The 16039-nt window shown below is 34.7% G+C and overlaps 1 protein-coding gene across 1 annotated transcript; it reads right to left on the bottom strand.

Moving 5' to 3' along the window:
* Positions 1-931: 931 nt before the first annotated feature.
* LOC106389260 (putative F-box protein At3g20030) lies at positions 932-4612 on the bottom strand. The gene is made up of 4 exons (XM_048753196.1): positions 1856-4612; positions 1609-1780; positions 1400-1513; positions 932-1277 (listed from the first exon to the last, which is right to left on the bottom strand). Exon 1 carries the CDS (start codon positions 4430-4432, stop codon positions 3218-3220), a length of 1215 nt encoding a protein of 404 aa, XP_048609153.1. The 5' UTR covers positions 4433-4612; the 3' UTR covers positions 932-1277; positions 1400-1513; positions 1609-1780; positions 1856-3217.
* Between the last annotated feature and the right edge of the window lie 11427 nt (positions 4613-16039).

The following is a 16039-nucleotide window of genomic DNA, read 5'->3' as shown; positions in this document are numbered from 1 at the left end:
TTAACAACTCCGGTTCAAACCTACGGCCAATGAAGATTTGCTGCACCGGCCATGCTGAATTCCGATCAAGGTCAGTTGGAAGGCGTCGTATTTGGCTGTTCGATTCCACTTCTTCTACCCTTGGTTGAATTTTGGAACCGTTATGGAAGTCGGTTGGATTCATGCATCCTCATTGATTATCACATTAAATCATTCAATGAACCCTCTCATTAAAACATTTTAACTCAAATATAACTAATCTTAACATAAATAATCCTTCGACACCCTAAAATTCTCAAAACCATAAACATTATTATATACTTCTCTTAACAAAATTTTACAAAACATACATACAAACAGAATATACAATTACATCACAAAAAAAAAAAGCATGAATTACTTTAGAAATGACTTCAAGTTTTGAGTCATATTCGCAAAAACAAAAACCTTAAATAAGTTAGTTTAATTAAGAATATTATAAAACAAAACATTTGAATTAAAATAAATATTAAAAATATAATGTTATTTATCAGAGAACAGTGAAATTTACTGTCATTATAATTCAAAACAAAAATAATAATTATAATGATCTCATAAGTTTTTCATTATTTTTTCGTTTATAATATTTTTTAATCTATCATAATTTTAAATTACTTCATAAATTATTATAAAATCACTTTTATTATAACTTTCCGCCCGTAGGGCGGGCCGGCCCTAATATATATATATGTTCTTGTCTGATCAAATGCAAGAGATTCGATCTTTTATCTTTTTTTATAAAAAAAAGAGAAGTCATCTGTAAGAACGTTATGTATACATAAGAGAATGCATCAACATTCATAACAATGGGATGTTGATCTATGTATATCTTCAAGACCTTCATAGAAGAGAAGAGGACAAACTTAATTGGTCATAGATTCTTAAATGTTTTTTTTGTAAATTTTAATTTTGCAGATGACATCAAACCCTTATAAGATGTACAGCATTTGAGATTTGAAACATGAAGGTCAAAAAAATCTTCAATACAATATCAGCTCTGATCATTTCTTAGCAGAGCCGCGAATATACCTCAACCCCACTAAAAAGAAAAGCCAATAAATTTTAAATTTGTGAACAAAGCAGGAGAAAAATGAGAGAGGAAGAAGAGGATCTTTGAAAAATCCTCAATTCTGTTATTCTTTCTTTCCTCTGCCTATCGACTCTGTTTGTTTTACTTTTGCGTGTCAATAAGAAGTTCAAATTATATCCCACGCCTCACCCTATGCGAAACCAGTAAAAGGAGACTTAGTCCAATTATTCTGGTTCTCAGCATCAGCCACAACATCACATGTAAATCACCAACCCAAACCAAATCAACGAACAATAAAATGTGTGAGGAAACATATAAAACGTTTAGAAGGATTAAATGCAAAAAGCTAACCTGCGGTCGTAAACATCACCAAGCCTTCGACTTGTGAAATTATGTTGGTATCAAGATAAATTTTCAATCGCCAGCGCATCATTAATTTTCAGATCCATGACTTATTATCGGATTCTGATTTACAATCGTCAAACACAGATGCCAAAAAAAGATTGAGCAAATGTAAATTCCATGTGCACATGAAGAACGAAAAGGAAAAGTTCACTTACTGATTGCCACTAATAAGAATCTAGGATGATGATGATTGATGAAAGCTGAAACTCTCCGCCATGAAAACCCATAACCTAGCCGCCCCTTTTTACATTCTCGATCTCCCAAAACCTCGTCCGTGTACAACAACCGGCTTTGGATTTTTTAAGGAGGAGAGAGGCGTATTCTATTCTACTCACAGAAAGTTTTAAAGATTATTATGATTGTGAGGATTGAAATGATGAAGTTTATTGGATCAAGACTAACCTATTTACAGCTGCAAATTCACGGAATGGAAGAAGAAGAGGTGCATTGAATGATAAATCGTGGAAGGAGTGGAGAGAAGGAGTAAAGAAGGACGTTAAAGACGACGATTGAATACAGTCCGTAATGGTTTCAGTTTCCCTTTGTTGGTGAGAAGAACTCCAACAGAATCGGCACCAACGGCGAATTTCACCAGAGATTAGTTGTAAATATTTGTCTCCTATCACCTTCCCAAAAATCCATGGTCGGTCTAAGAAATCAGAAGTTGAAATACCAAGAACCCTAGAAACAGAAGCTTGCAATTTTTTAAGACGACAACTGTTACTATCGGGCTTCGAATAACAATTTCATCAGCCCACTTAAGGAAAAGCTAAAACCCATGTTAAAGTCCAAAATAAAAACCAAACGATAAGCAAATAAAATAAAATTAGTGAATTAGAGACGTGTCGTGCTTAGAAAAGAGGAATTAGTGATGTGGCAGCCTCTAAGGAGAGAATTCTTTGCTTTATATTAATAGAGATTCATCCTCCAGGGAGTTTTGTAAAGGGTGATCATAGTTGAGAATCTGTGAAAGCCTCCTTGGTCCAGTGGTTGACCAAGGAGGCTTTCACAGATTCTCATCTATGATAACCGTTAACTTTTGCCATTACTTAAAACTCTGCAGGAGAATTAACAAGTTACGTTGATTTGATTATGTTTTCATGTAATTTGGACAGATCAAGAAGATATAAAAGAAATTCAGAGTGATGAAGGAGAAGCTAAACTCTCACGAATTTGCTCAAAATCTAAAGGCGCTTTCGTTGCAGTAGTGGCTGAAGCAGTCATCATGAATCTCTTTTCAAAATATTTATTTGCTTAATTTAGTTTAGGTCGAAGAGTGTTTTCATTCATGAGGGAACTTTTTGTGTGTTAAAAACTTCGGATATGACAGGAACACAATAATATTCTTAAAAAAAGACGGACACATGCTGCATGCAAGAAGACTGAAGAGATAAGTAGATCTGTATCTTTTAACGTCTATCTAGCCTTTTCTTGATGAATCCTATAGTCATTATGGTCATGTTACAAAGAGAACAACAAAACATTGATGTGTCTCGTATTTAGCTGTTGCGTACAAACATTTATCTTAGGTAATAAGACTAGTTTCGATTTAGTCAAAGATTCAGACCTGAACCCTTTTGTTGCATCTCGCGATCTAGTTGTTCCAGTATCCAAAATCGCATATACGGAAACAGATGAAAGCAGATACTAGAGTGTAAAGGATCCATGGGAAAGCCAATAGTCTTGTCTAAAAGATATTTCAAAAAAAAAAAACAAATGAGAAGAGATGGAAAAAAAAAAACAAATAAAACATTATCATCATAGTTAGTGATGATCTCCTTCGTTTGCTTCCTCTTTGACAAATTCGTTGTTGATATGCACTAAACTTGGAACATAGGAGCAAGAGCACACGAGTGGGCAATAGTCTTCCATGGGGATGGAGTCTAAGTGATTGTCAGCTTCTCCCAGACCTACTTTTTCAAAGTATCCATTCTCCCCAATGAGGTAAGCTGTGTCATAGCAGGTCATTTCAGATTCGTCAATTTGAAAAACTACAGCGACTTTCTTCTCCTCGTCAATGAAGAAACTGGCACCATAATGGTGAAACTGGAATTCAAAACCTGTTAATGGTTCCAAGTCAATTTTTAAAAAGGGAACCCATGACACTGCATTGGGCTCAATCTTAGTTGTCACCCAAACCTCCACGTTACACATACTTGAGGACTGATATAAGGCTGCCAGTTTCTCGTCTCTAAGAGAAGAGAGTGTTCCGGTATCTTCAATATAGTGCTCAACCGGCAGAGGTAGAGGTGGTCCAAATCTCTCTTTAGTAAAATCAAAAGAAAGTAAGATAGCATGGGGCTCGGCTATAGATTCCGGTCCTCCAGCTTCCAATACAATTTTTTCTTTAGCAAAAAAATAAGTATTTCCCTTCAAAGACACACCACGATGATAAAACATTATGCCCCAGTCCTGAGTGATATCAAGAACTCTCCATGAATCAGAACAAATATCGTAGATTTCGTACAGAGAAACATTGTAGGCATCCGCGAAGAACCTCAAGATTTTGTGTTTACGTTTATTGATGTCGTATCCGAGAGCATAAACGTCTAGCCTGTAGTAATAATTTTTGGGTTGGATCCACCTGGTTTGTCCTAAATATGGGTTCCAGACCACGAGGCTAGTTTTGTTCTCCTCTTTGTCCTTGGTAACGCATAACAATAAGCCATCACAATGAAATACTTTGGTTACCTTGACATGATTAAGTGAATCACCGGTGATCTCCTTTATCGATGGATCCACGAATTGTTTTCCTTGGAGGATTCCATGGAGATCTAATCTCATTGAACAAAGCTTATAGTTCTTCAACATGAAGCGTAGAAACTGATGCCTCTTTGCTTCTGCTTTACACAAAACCCTAACTTTGGATAAACGGTTCCATTGTTTGCAAGTGGATCTCACAGCTCCTATAGAAAATATGGGAACCCTAGCGAGTATCTTCTCTACCAAATCCCACGAAAGGTCGGAGATAATAGTCATTGTTTGTGTTTCTTGAGAGAAATTGGGGTTTCTAACTTACCAATGTTATATAATATAGACATATATTAGTTAGGTTACAAATATACAAAATAATTATTTTCTACGGCGGTTTCGAAGTTTATGGTTATCTTTTTCCTTGTTGACAAAAAAAAAGGTTTTCTTTTTCTATTTTTATATATCTATTTCAAGTTTTTTTTTTACATGGGATAACACATTACATCATCATATAATCTTTAACTCTATTACATATGACGATCAACTACCTGCAACATTTTCGATATTGATGAGCAGCTCCATGCTTAAGAATTCCACGATGAAACTCTCCCCGAACACTTGAATCGATGGACGGTTCTGCATGTACGACATCAACGAACGGCTCTGCCGACAGTACTTTGGAACATTCGATAAGCTTCGCATCCTATAATTATGCAAGAAATTGAAATTGCATAATCTATTTCAAGTTTCAACAAGATAAATATGGGCAACAAGATAAATATAAGAAAATTGCATCATGTGACGTCGAAACAAATTATAATTAGTTCAATCACCAATTGTCCTATTATACCAATATATCTTACGTCTTTTATGTAATAACTAAGGTAAGCAAATGAAAAATAATTAAAAATATATGTGTCTAAGAATATTCAATTTACTCTAAAATAATATAATATTAATCTTTGATATTTATTTTTGTAGAAAAGACCTGATAAATTATTAAGAAAATAATTTTTAATTAATGTAAATATTTTACATTTTTTATGTTTGCTACACCTTCATTAAAAAGTAAGTAAATTACTTGTAAATTACAGTTGAATTCAGTATATTAATCATCAATTATTTTTTCATTTATATATATATATATATATGTTTGAATCTGTTGGTACTTTTCTTTTTTTTATACTTTTTTAAACTTATTCATGATTTAGATAATGTGAAAAATGAGTCGAGTTAAAATTTGTTTTTAAATTAGTTAAATAAAATAACAATTGAAAATTGATTAAGTAAATTACTTGTAATTACTGTTGAATTCAGTATATAAATCATCAATTATTTTTCTTTCATATATATATATATGTGTGTGTGTGTGTGTGTGTGTGTGTTTTTAATCTGTTGGTACTTTTCTTTTCTTTTATTCGTTTTTAAACCTATTCATGATTTAGATAAAGTGAAAAATGAATCAATTTAATTTTTTTTAACATTAGTTACATAAAATGACAATTGAAAATTGATTAATTAAATTAATTGTAATTACAGTTGAATTCAGTATATAAATCATCAATTATTTTTCGTTCATATATATATGTTTTAATCTGTTGGTACTTTTCTTTTCTTTTATACATTTTATTATTACTTTTATAAAACTAACCATATCATCCAAACTGATTAAGATTATTAAACAAATATTTTTTTTTAGTTTTTAGAGTATAATTGGTTATTTCATTTTTATTGGATTACCTTTTGAATATATCTTCCACATTGGTTTTATATATATAAGATTACTTTATTATTTCCTTAAAAAATTTACCATAATTTTTATTAGTAAACTTTTTTTTAATTAAATTTTGTTGTTTTATTTTCATAATATTATATTTCAATAGATATATTGCGTACTACATTTTTAGATTAAGTAACACTGACTCACTGCACACCTATGGTAAACAGGATTTTGTAAAAGTATATTATTATGAAATTAATTATCTATTATAGTCTATTAGTATAATATAATGTTATAAAAGTAGATTGAAACCAACAATTATTTTAAATCATAATATGCAGATTTTGATGCTACAAAAGATGATGTATCTTAACGTTAGTGGGATTTAAACTAATATATTTTTTGGTTAAGTTCATAAAGAACTTTTTTTTTTTTATGGAATATTAAATTTATTGATCATGATGAAAAAAAATTATATGTACAAAGAATGAGTTCAAAAAGAATCTACTTCAACTAAGCTTTAAGGACTATCAATGAGCACTAAACCATCTCTGCATCAACCCAAGCAGGCGGGGCTTGAGGTAGTACTTCGTAGAAGATATCCTGTTTCTTATTGTCTTATCAATCAGCCTAGCCATCTGCTCTGTCAACTTTGCACTCCCAGCGTGCCTCCGATCATTGCGCTCGCGCCAAATAAAGTAGATGGTGGTCTGCAAGACCAGTCGCAGTAGAATAAATGTGAGGCGATCAAAAGAACCCGAGATCATGTGCTGCAATGTAGCTTCCCAGTCTGGATCAGGGTCGGAGCCCGTGAGGTTGCCTACCACTCGCAACCAAAGTGTGAACGTATAGGGACACGCGAAAAACAAATGGTCTCTTGTCTCATCCGGTTCACCACAGAAGACACAAATCTGCGTCTGGCCCCATTGTCGAGTACGGTGGCCTGTCGCAAGCCTATCCTTGATTGCCAGCCAGGTGATAAACGCATATCTAGGAATGCCTTGAGGGAACCATATCAGTTTGCTCCACGGGACTTCTTCCTTACGACCACAAAGTTGTTGCCAAGTTCAGTCGCTACGAACCCTGCTTTATACTCATCATCTCCCCACTTCCATATCGCAGCATCAGAGGACGCTGGAGCCAAAGAGAGAAGGAAAGCAGTGATAGCCTGCACTATACCTCTGATACGTTGGTCTCTGCAGTTACGAAACCTCCACGCCCCATCCCGAAAGACATCACAGACCCTTGCTTCCCTTGCAATACCAAGCTTCTGCGTGCCAATCTCACCAGTCAGCTCAATGAGACGCCCCTCCGGGTGCCATATGTCAGTCCAAACCCGCACACTGCGCCCATCATTAATCGTCATTCGTATAAACCTTTTCGCTAGAGGCTTTAACTGTAACAACTTCCTCCAGACCCAAGAACCCAACCCTGTATCCCTTGCATCCCAAAAAGTCTCTCCCCGAAGCAGATAGTGCCTAGCCCAGTCACCCCACAGAGATGTGGAGCAGGAGAACAACCTCCAAATAAGCTTCAGCATGAAAACCATACTCACTTCTCTAACTCGCCTGATACACAAACCTCCCTCTGCATAAGGCTGACACACATCCTCCAAAGCAACTTTTGCTTTAGATGTATCATGTGGTGATCCACTCCATAGAAATACAGAGCACATGCTCTCAATTTCATCGATACAGGCTTGTGGCAAGCAGAAATCAGCACACCAAAAGTTAGTCATGCTCGCAATCACTGATTTTATGAGCTGAAGCCGACCGGCGTAGGAAAGAGCTTTGCTGGTCCAAGAGAGCAAACGGTTTCTGATCTTCGAGACCAAAGGCTCATAATCCGTTTTCGACATGATTTTGGAGGTAAGAGGCAAACCGAGATATTTGATTGGCAAGGTAGAGACTGATAGGCCCACTGCTGCTGCTTCCGTTTCCAATAACTGCTTGCCTCTGCCCGCTGCAAGCACCGTGGATTTTGCGATATTTATTTGCAAACCCGAAAGACTGGCAAATTCCTCAAACACTAGCAAAATATGGCGCAATGATGCTGGAGAGCCATTGGTGAAGACTACTATGTCATCCGCAAAGCTCAGGTGAGACAAGTTGACTTCCTGACACTGAGGGTGATATCCAAAAAGGTCATTTGCAGCTGCTTTATTAAGCAACTTGGAGAGCACATTGCTGATAATGACATAGAGATAAGGGGACAGCGAGCACCCCTGCCTGATCCCCCTGCTACTCCCAAAGAAACCCTCAAGTTCCCCATTTACAGAGACCGAGAAAGCCGCAGTGTCTATACAGCGCATGATCCAGGTGACAAACAAGTCTGGGTACTTCATTGCGCGTAACGTATCCTCAATAAAAGCCCAACTGACAGTATCAAAAGCTTTGGAAATATCCAGCTTTATGGCAGCTCTAGAGGAGATTGAAGACTTGTGGTAGTCTTTGATGAGTTCAGTAGCTAGTAAAAAATTCTCTAGCAGCAAACGACCCTCTACAAACGCACACTGATTCAGTTCGATCGCTTCTGGAAAGTAGCCTTGAGACGAGTAGCCAAGATCTTCGAGATAACCTTATACATCACGTTGCAGAATGCTATTGGCCGAAAGTCAGACATCTTCTCCGCATCTGTAGTTTTTGGCACGAGAGAGAGAAGCGTGGCGGTAACACTTCGCGGCATGAAACCATATATATAGAACGACTGCACTGCTGTCACAAAATCCTTCTCGATCACCGGCCAAGCAGTTTTATAGAACTCCATAGGAAACCCATCATGCCCCGGCGCCTTATTACCAGGCATAGATAGAAGCACCTCTTTTATTTCAGCAGCCTGGATCGGTCTCATAAGCCTTCTTGCCTCCTCCGTAGAGCACTGATGGTCGATAAGCTCAGAGAGCTCCTCCTGAGAGAGACGCGCTTGACTCTGCTGGGAACCATTCAAAAATGTCTCAAAATGCAAAGCTGCCTCTTGCTTGATTTCAGGGAGAGACGTTAGAATCCTGCCATCAGCCGTGACGATCTTCCTAATAGTGTTTCTCACATTTCTGCTCTGAGTGGCTCGATGAAAAAATCTCGAGTTTCTGTCTCTAAGCCCCAGCCATTGTATCCTCGACTTTTGAAAATAGAATTGCTCCTCGATTCCAGATATATGGTGCCAGTGTTCCCATGCATCTGAGGCTGCTTTGAATGTTGTGGTATGTGGGTCCCTCATCGCTTCTGTTTGCTTGACGCAAAGATCTTCGTAAGCTGCTTTAACTCGCCCAGGAAGATCACCAAAGAGATCCCTATTCAAACTTCTCATCTCATATTTTAGAGATTTTAGCTTCTCATGAAACATACGAAGCGCAGATAGCGAATGGAAAAGAGGTGCAGTCTCGTTAATGGAAAAGAACTTTGGTAAGCATATAAACTGTTTTTAGTAAAACTTGGTTAAACTTCTCAGTACCAACTGGTTTAGAGAGATATAGAGAATCGTAAAATTTATGGTACCAACTACGCATCCATGTTGTTTGTATTTATCTTCTCATTTTTCCTCTGCTGTTACCTTTTTTTTGTTGGTAAAACTTTTGCTGTTACTTCTTGGAGAGAGCCATGTTTTTTTTTTTTTTTTTTTTTTAAAACACCTTGGAGAGAGCCATGTAAAAAAAGTAATTGTTGCATTATCATCAGCCTTTGTCTGCTTGATTGTAATTCTCGAAAGAGTATAATACTGATTAATAGATAGGATAATGTAAGCCTACCATTGCGAAAGAAACGCGTAGACAGCTTTCAGGTTGCGATCCAGACCGGAGAGAGTTAGGGTTTATTTTACTAATCAGTTTCTCTCCTTCGTCTACAGTTGAGCAAATCAAATTTTATTATGCGAGTAATTAATTGCATGTGGCAAGTCTCGCGTTTCTTACGGTGCATTCCATAACCAATCCTGGTTTTTTAATTTCTGGTCTGGCAAGATTTTCTCTCGCTTTGTTTGGTTTAATTATCGTTGCATTTAAGTTTGAATACCGGAGAATATCGTTAAAAACAGAATTAAAATGGGGATCTGGTATTGAATCTTCGTTTTTCGGTTTAATCAATCCTAAGGGGAACCTCTAATTACATCCATCTGGAATTATATTATAGTTTATTTATTACTTGAGAAAAAATAAGAAACACAGAGCATCCTTACGTAATTGAGATTTGCCTCCGTGGTCCACACTCTCTACTTTTTGCTACGAGAATTCCGTATTTATGAATTTTTTCCAGTTTCCTTCAGCGATTTTGTTCACGTTCTTCATGCATTCTAGATCAGCAGGCTCCACGAACTCATCTCCTGTTTTGCCTAAATACTCTGCCATAGTGACATTCTATATCCATACACCTGTGGATAGATAGAGAGATATCAAAACACCTCCCAGTTAATATGTTATTATTCTTCCAAGCAGATTCGAGTTTCTATACTTCTGTTTACTTTATAACCACCAGAAACACAACTTCTCTAGCATATCTCAACCTACTTTTGACGTTTTGTTATGGTATATATGATGATGATGATAGGAAGGCAAACCTGGCCACGTGGGAGTCTTCCCTTGTTAGTAGCAGATCCCATGAGTACATACTCATCATCTACTATCATCCCCTTCGCGTGCACATAGAACATAAAAAGTTGGAACTTGTAAGAATCGATACCTGAAAACGCAGTCAAAAAGATCATAAGTAATTTTTTCCACTGATTACTACTGGAAAGTGTATATATGATTCCTCTTCACTATGAATGAAGCAGTTTTCCGTAGAGAATATGAAAATACGAAATAGACACAAAAATCACCAAACTTTGCAAAATGTCTCGGTGAAAAATGTAACAAAAAGCTTATTAAAAAAAAGTTAACTTTTTAATATAAATTAAGTACGGCGGAAATGTCTAAATAATTCACCGGTGAAATAACTCTGTTTATGAACAAAAGGCGGAGTTAAATAAGAGACCCGAGAATCCAGCAGGGGCATATCAACTCCCATGAACTCTCCACCACAGCGGACATTCATGGCCTCCTAGAAACGGAGCAACCGGACTTGAACAGTGGAAGAGCGCCTGTCTGCAGATCAGAGAGGACGACCAAAAAGTTAGCCATAGCTCACAGATTTAGTTTACTGGTTAGTTTAGAATGAATGAGAGATGATTCTCAAAGTAAGAAAGCTTATTTAGTTAATTCACTCTTGAGTAGTGTTAGTCATAGAGCCGTCTCATAATCTGACCAGACAAATCCAAAAGGTCGTTGTATATTAATTCAGCATGAGACTGCGGTTGAGATTGGAGGAATAAAGAGAAAACTTTGATTTCATGGAAAGTTAATATTTAAAAATCAGAAACCATTAAAACACGATTATAGATCTATATAAGATCAAGAGCAGGTTTCCAAAGATGTTGAGGTAATTTTTAGACTGAAATCTGGAGAAATTCAAACCTGAAAACACACCGCCGAAGAGCGCTTGTTCTTTCTTCTGACGCTGAAACCACAAACCCCAAGTTGAAAGTTCGTCGCAGTCGATCGAAGAAACAAACTGCAAAAAAAAAGAAGAAGAAAGCTCACCTTTTTATAGTCGAATCTCCACCACCTTGGAAGATTGGGACTCGCATGGATTAGAGATCGTGGGTGATGGATTAATGGAGGGTTTGTAAGTTGATGATTCTGTAACTGGTATCATTTTGTATCATATATGAAGAAGAAGATGAAAGAGTAATATCGAAACCCTAATCGCCATGAGCTTTCGAGATGCGAAGATGAACACACGTCTATCGCGAAGTTGATATCTTATTGCATGGGCTCGACGAAGATAAAACACAGCCCAACACAACTAAAGCCCGAATATGTTGCAGAACAGAGTAAATGAAACGGTGAGTTTTACAAACGGGACAAGTGGCGACTTCTCAGCACTGGCACCCTAAGAGAAAAGAAAAAATCTAATTTATATTAATAGATGTCGTTTTACTCTTGTATACAACCGGTACAACTTGCAAAAAATATTTATTTATATTAATAACTATTACCTGCAATAGTAACTTGTGGTCTTTTGATGTTCATTCATTCTCTCCATGTTACTTTTTAATTTGGGCAAAGTGAATCTGTTTCTTCCTAAATTTGTGGGACTGTTGATAAAAATTACTCTATTGATGGTGAAGAGCTATGGTGAATAATAAAGCTTCGAACGATAAATTTATGTGGTGGCGATCGACGAGACTCCGGCGGTGAGAGACGTGTGAATATCATAGGTTTTCAGAATCAAATTTGGCGAGGAAGACGGTACAGTTCTTGACGGTGAGTTGAAGTCGCGAATTTCCGATTCAAATTTGACACCGCATATTACAGGAAGATAATTCACAAAGGTATATGTCGGAATCTGGTTTTGTATAGTAAGATAACCAACAAATTGAGTTTTTCTGTTTATAAAAAAAAAATGTTAATATATTCCATTTGCAAGTTAGTATAGTTGACTGAGTATATAAATGAAATAGATCCAATGAAAATAAATATGTGAACTTTTGTTGATTTTTTTGTATAATTTTGTAAATAAAATAAGTTGCCTATATAGGAAAATGGAACAGTACATATGTCTGCTGCATATTAAATAAGCCGTGCACAACGGTGTTGCGTATAAATGGAGTAGTACAAATGCTTGTCCGCATAGTATAGTAATTTTTATGTTTACAAACGCTATAGTGGTGTGGATAACGGTGTTGGTTTATTTGACATTTTCTGATTGCCTTTCTATGCTCCCATTGGTTAATTTATGCATTGAATTGCATGGTTTTCATTTTACATTGTTGTTCTACTATATTTAATATTTCTAATGTATGATGCTATATTCAAGCTAACACATTTACCTTTCTCTTCATTGTCTCAGGTTTGTAAGAGAAGATTTAGGTTTTCATTTAGTTTGTTCGAAACTAGATTTGAACCAGCTGGCCGGAAACAAGGATGATTCTTGTTATATTCTATTATAGATATATAGAATAGATATGTAGCATGATATGTATTATGTTCGTTACTGCCACCGTCCTCTCCTCCTCCCTCGCCACCCATAATCTTCTCAACTCTTTTAAATGTTGCAATTTAATATTGTTTTGTTCTATTCTATTTAATGAATGTAGAATAGAGTGTGATTTTACAATGAATAAGCACATATTTTGTTTTGAAATTGTATCATTGATATGAATATTGCTTTATGTGTTAACCATACTGACACAAGTAATTACAAACTCCCTTTTAATCATTTTGTTAACCACACAAATGATTTTAATTCACAAGTATATTCTACTTTCTATTTTATATATTATAGTTTAATATTAGAAAAAAATATTTTAGGTTTGTTTATAAATATATGTTATAATTTATATATGGATTTGGGTTAAGTGATTAAGATTTAGAGTTTAGTATGTAGGGATTGGGGTTGAGGTTTATATTTCCGTTTGGTGTCTAGGATTTAGTATTTATGGATTGGGGGTAAATTGGGATATGTTTATTATTTATGGTTGGGATGGAGTTGTTGTCCTATACTATTTTGGTAATACATAATATAACATTCCGATTCAAATCATGCGCCTGTGCATTTTTGGATTTGCTATCTCTAGTAAATAAAATATATCTTTTTAATTTAAAAACCTTCTATTTTTTTCCACTCATTTTACTACATATAGTGAATAAATATAAGGCTGGGGTAGTGTTTAGTATTTAAGAATTGTGGATACCATTTGAGTCATAAACTATTTTGGCGATATGGAATAAACTACTTGGTGCATATGTGTACAGTCAATAAATGTCTAATGTGGTATCTCTTCCTTCTTTAATATGAAATAGTCTTCAGCCAACTTCTGACCATATATTAGCCAACTTCTGACCATATATTATTTGTGATACATTATCAAATAGATCATATGTTTACGGGATAATTGTGAGTGTGAATGGTATAATGGACTCATTTTGGATGTAAATGTTAGATTTTTCATTATGTTAAAATCATTTCCATCTACCTAATTTTACTTCTATATATGTCTATTACGCAAATAAACCCATAAATAAATGCATGGTTTCTAACTATCTCTCGGTTGCTATACATCAATCTGGGTTTCGTTTTTGATAAAACTATTTTAAAGAATATTTTTAATAATAACCACTTCACCGTTCAGGTCTCCACATCATCCAACTATTTTTTTTTTTAACAACTGAATTTATTAATTAGATTGTTAAAAGATAATATAGATACAATACATCTGAAAATAAAAACCAACAAATAGTATCTGAAAAGACATCCAAGAATCTTTAATATACTAAAACACAAATGAAATGACCAATCGAATCCTGATACATGTCATGTCCGTATATTTAACCCAAAAAAAAGAAACAATGCCAATGAAAAAAAGATCTTTCTTCGATTACCAATTTTCCAGAAACCATAAAAATCTAAATCCCTAATTTTTCTCATAACAGCACGTTCAGATTTTAAAGAGCAAACGCTGTCAATCATAACTTCTCATCATGTCAAGAGTTCTAATTAACAGTGTCTGTATCTTATATAACATTCAAGCAACTAATTTATTCTCTTTTTCTTTCCATCGTTCTTCTTCATATTTTTTTGTGTGTGTTTTGAGCGTAGCTAAAATATCCGTGCAAGTTTCTGTCTAACCTTTATTCAGATTATTGATTTACTTCTCAAATTAATATTGTTTAACTCTTTTTATTATTTTTGCATGATTCATGTTGAAGATGGTTAAGTATATTTCTGCTGTAAGTTTTTTAAAAGTTAGAGTGTCCGCATTTTGGTATCAATAAATATATCTGAATCTGTTATATAAAAATGAGTATTTACGTTTGTCATGGTTTGACAGTTTTACAAAGTTGACAACTTTAATTGACTTGTATTTTAGTATATAAAGAAAGTACTTCAAAGCAAAATTAGTTATTCAAATTTTTATGGCTTCTTATTAGTATATAAAGGTACAAATTCATTCATTACCATCAACATTTTTATATAACAAAAATGAATATTTCTACAATTACGGACTATAATAAGGAAATTCAATTTGATTACAGTATCCTATTCAAGCTTTGATTGTTTTTAGACAATCACCATAAATCTAATAAAATGATAGGGGGTAATTAAGGAGGTATTAGGATGAGACCTGCGCAGGTGAAATATATATATATATATATATTACTAATTGTATGAAAACATAACTTACATTGTATTGGTTTATTTAACCGTGAGGTCAAATGAATCTTGATATCTAAATGCTACACCTAGAGAGCACTTATCCAATTGATTCGGACACGGACTGTTATTAATTATGTTAACTTAATAAATTTCCTAGAGTATATATTGTTAGACTAAAGTTTGTCCAAAGTAATTATAAGAGTGACACGTAAGCATTAAGAAGTAGTTTGGAAACGACACCAGAGCAGATTCATTTTGTAATTAATACAAAATTGATGTTACAAATTTTTAAAAAATTCTCAAATAATATATAAGAGATTATTGAATTTTGTAATTTAATGGAGTTAGATGGAATTTAAATCTAAAGTGAAATGGTTACGAAAATTATAGGAGAACAATGTGTTTTCTTTTAAACAATTTGGAACCATCACTGAAAAATAATTATTAAGAAAACATGGTTTTGGTGTTACTTTTTATTTTATTTTATATATATATATATATATATATATATATACGGGTTCTGATGTAAACTAAACTACTTAACTGCTACTAAATACAAGGAGAAAACCTCCAACATAACCTTCAACTTTAAAAAAAAAAGCCAAAAAAAACTTGAACTTGAATTTGAGCAATTTAAATCACCAATTTTTTTAATATTGGCCGATTTAATCTCACTTTTATGTTGACTAGGTATTTAAACTACTCTAAAATCAACCGTTAATTATCTTTAACCTCCGTTAAATGTAATCCCATTGTTTGATAAAATATTCTTCATCAAATCCCCAAATCGACCACACATCCTTCCACAGAAAACACAGACCGAAAAAGAATGTTGTGAAGAAGCTAGTTTATCCAGAATGAGCTGGGAAGTTTGATCGTTTCCTCGTTGAGTCTTACGTAGATTATAACAAGATGGTCAAGTGGTGTGTCCACGGACTCAAGAAAATACTGGTCGTCCTTCTGAAGAACTGAAGTGGGTGATTC

The sequence above is a fragment of the Brassica napus genome, chromosome C3 (genome assembly GCF_020379485.1).
Source record: "Brassica napus cultivar Da-Ae chromosome C3, Da-Ae, whole genome shotgun sequence".
NCBI classification, from domain to species: Eukaryota; Viridiplantae; Streptophyta; class Magnoliopsida; order Brassicales; family Brassicaceae; genus Brassica; species Brassica napus.
This window is presented reverse-complemented; position numbering and strand designations above follow the sequence as displayed.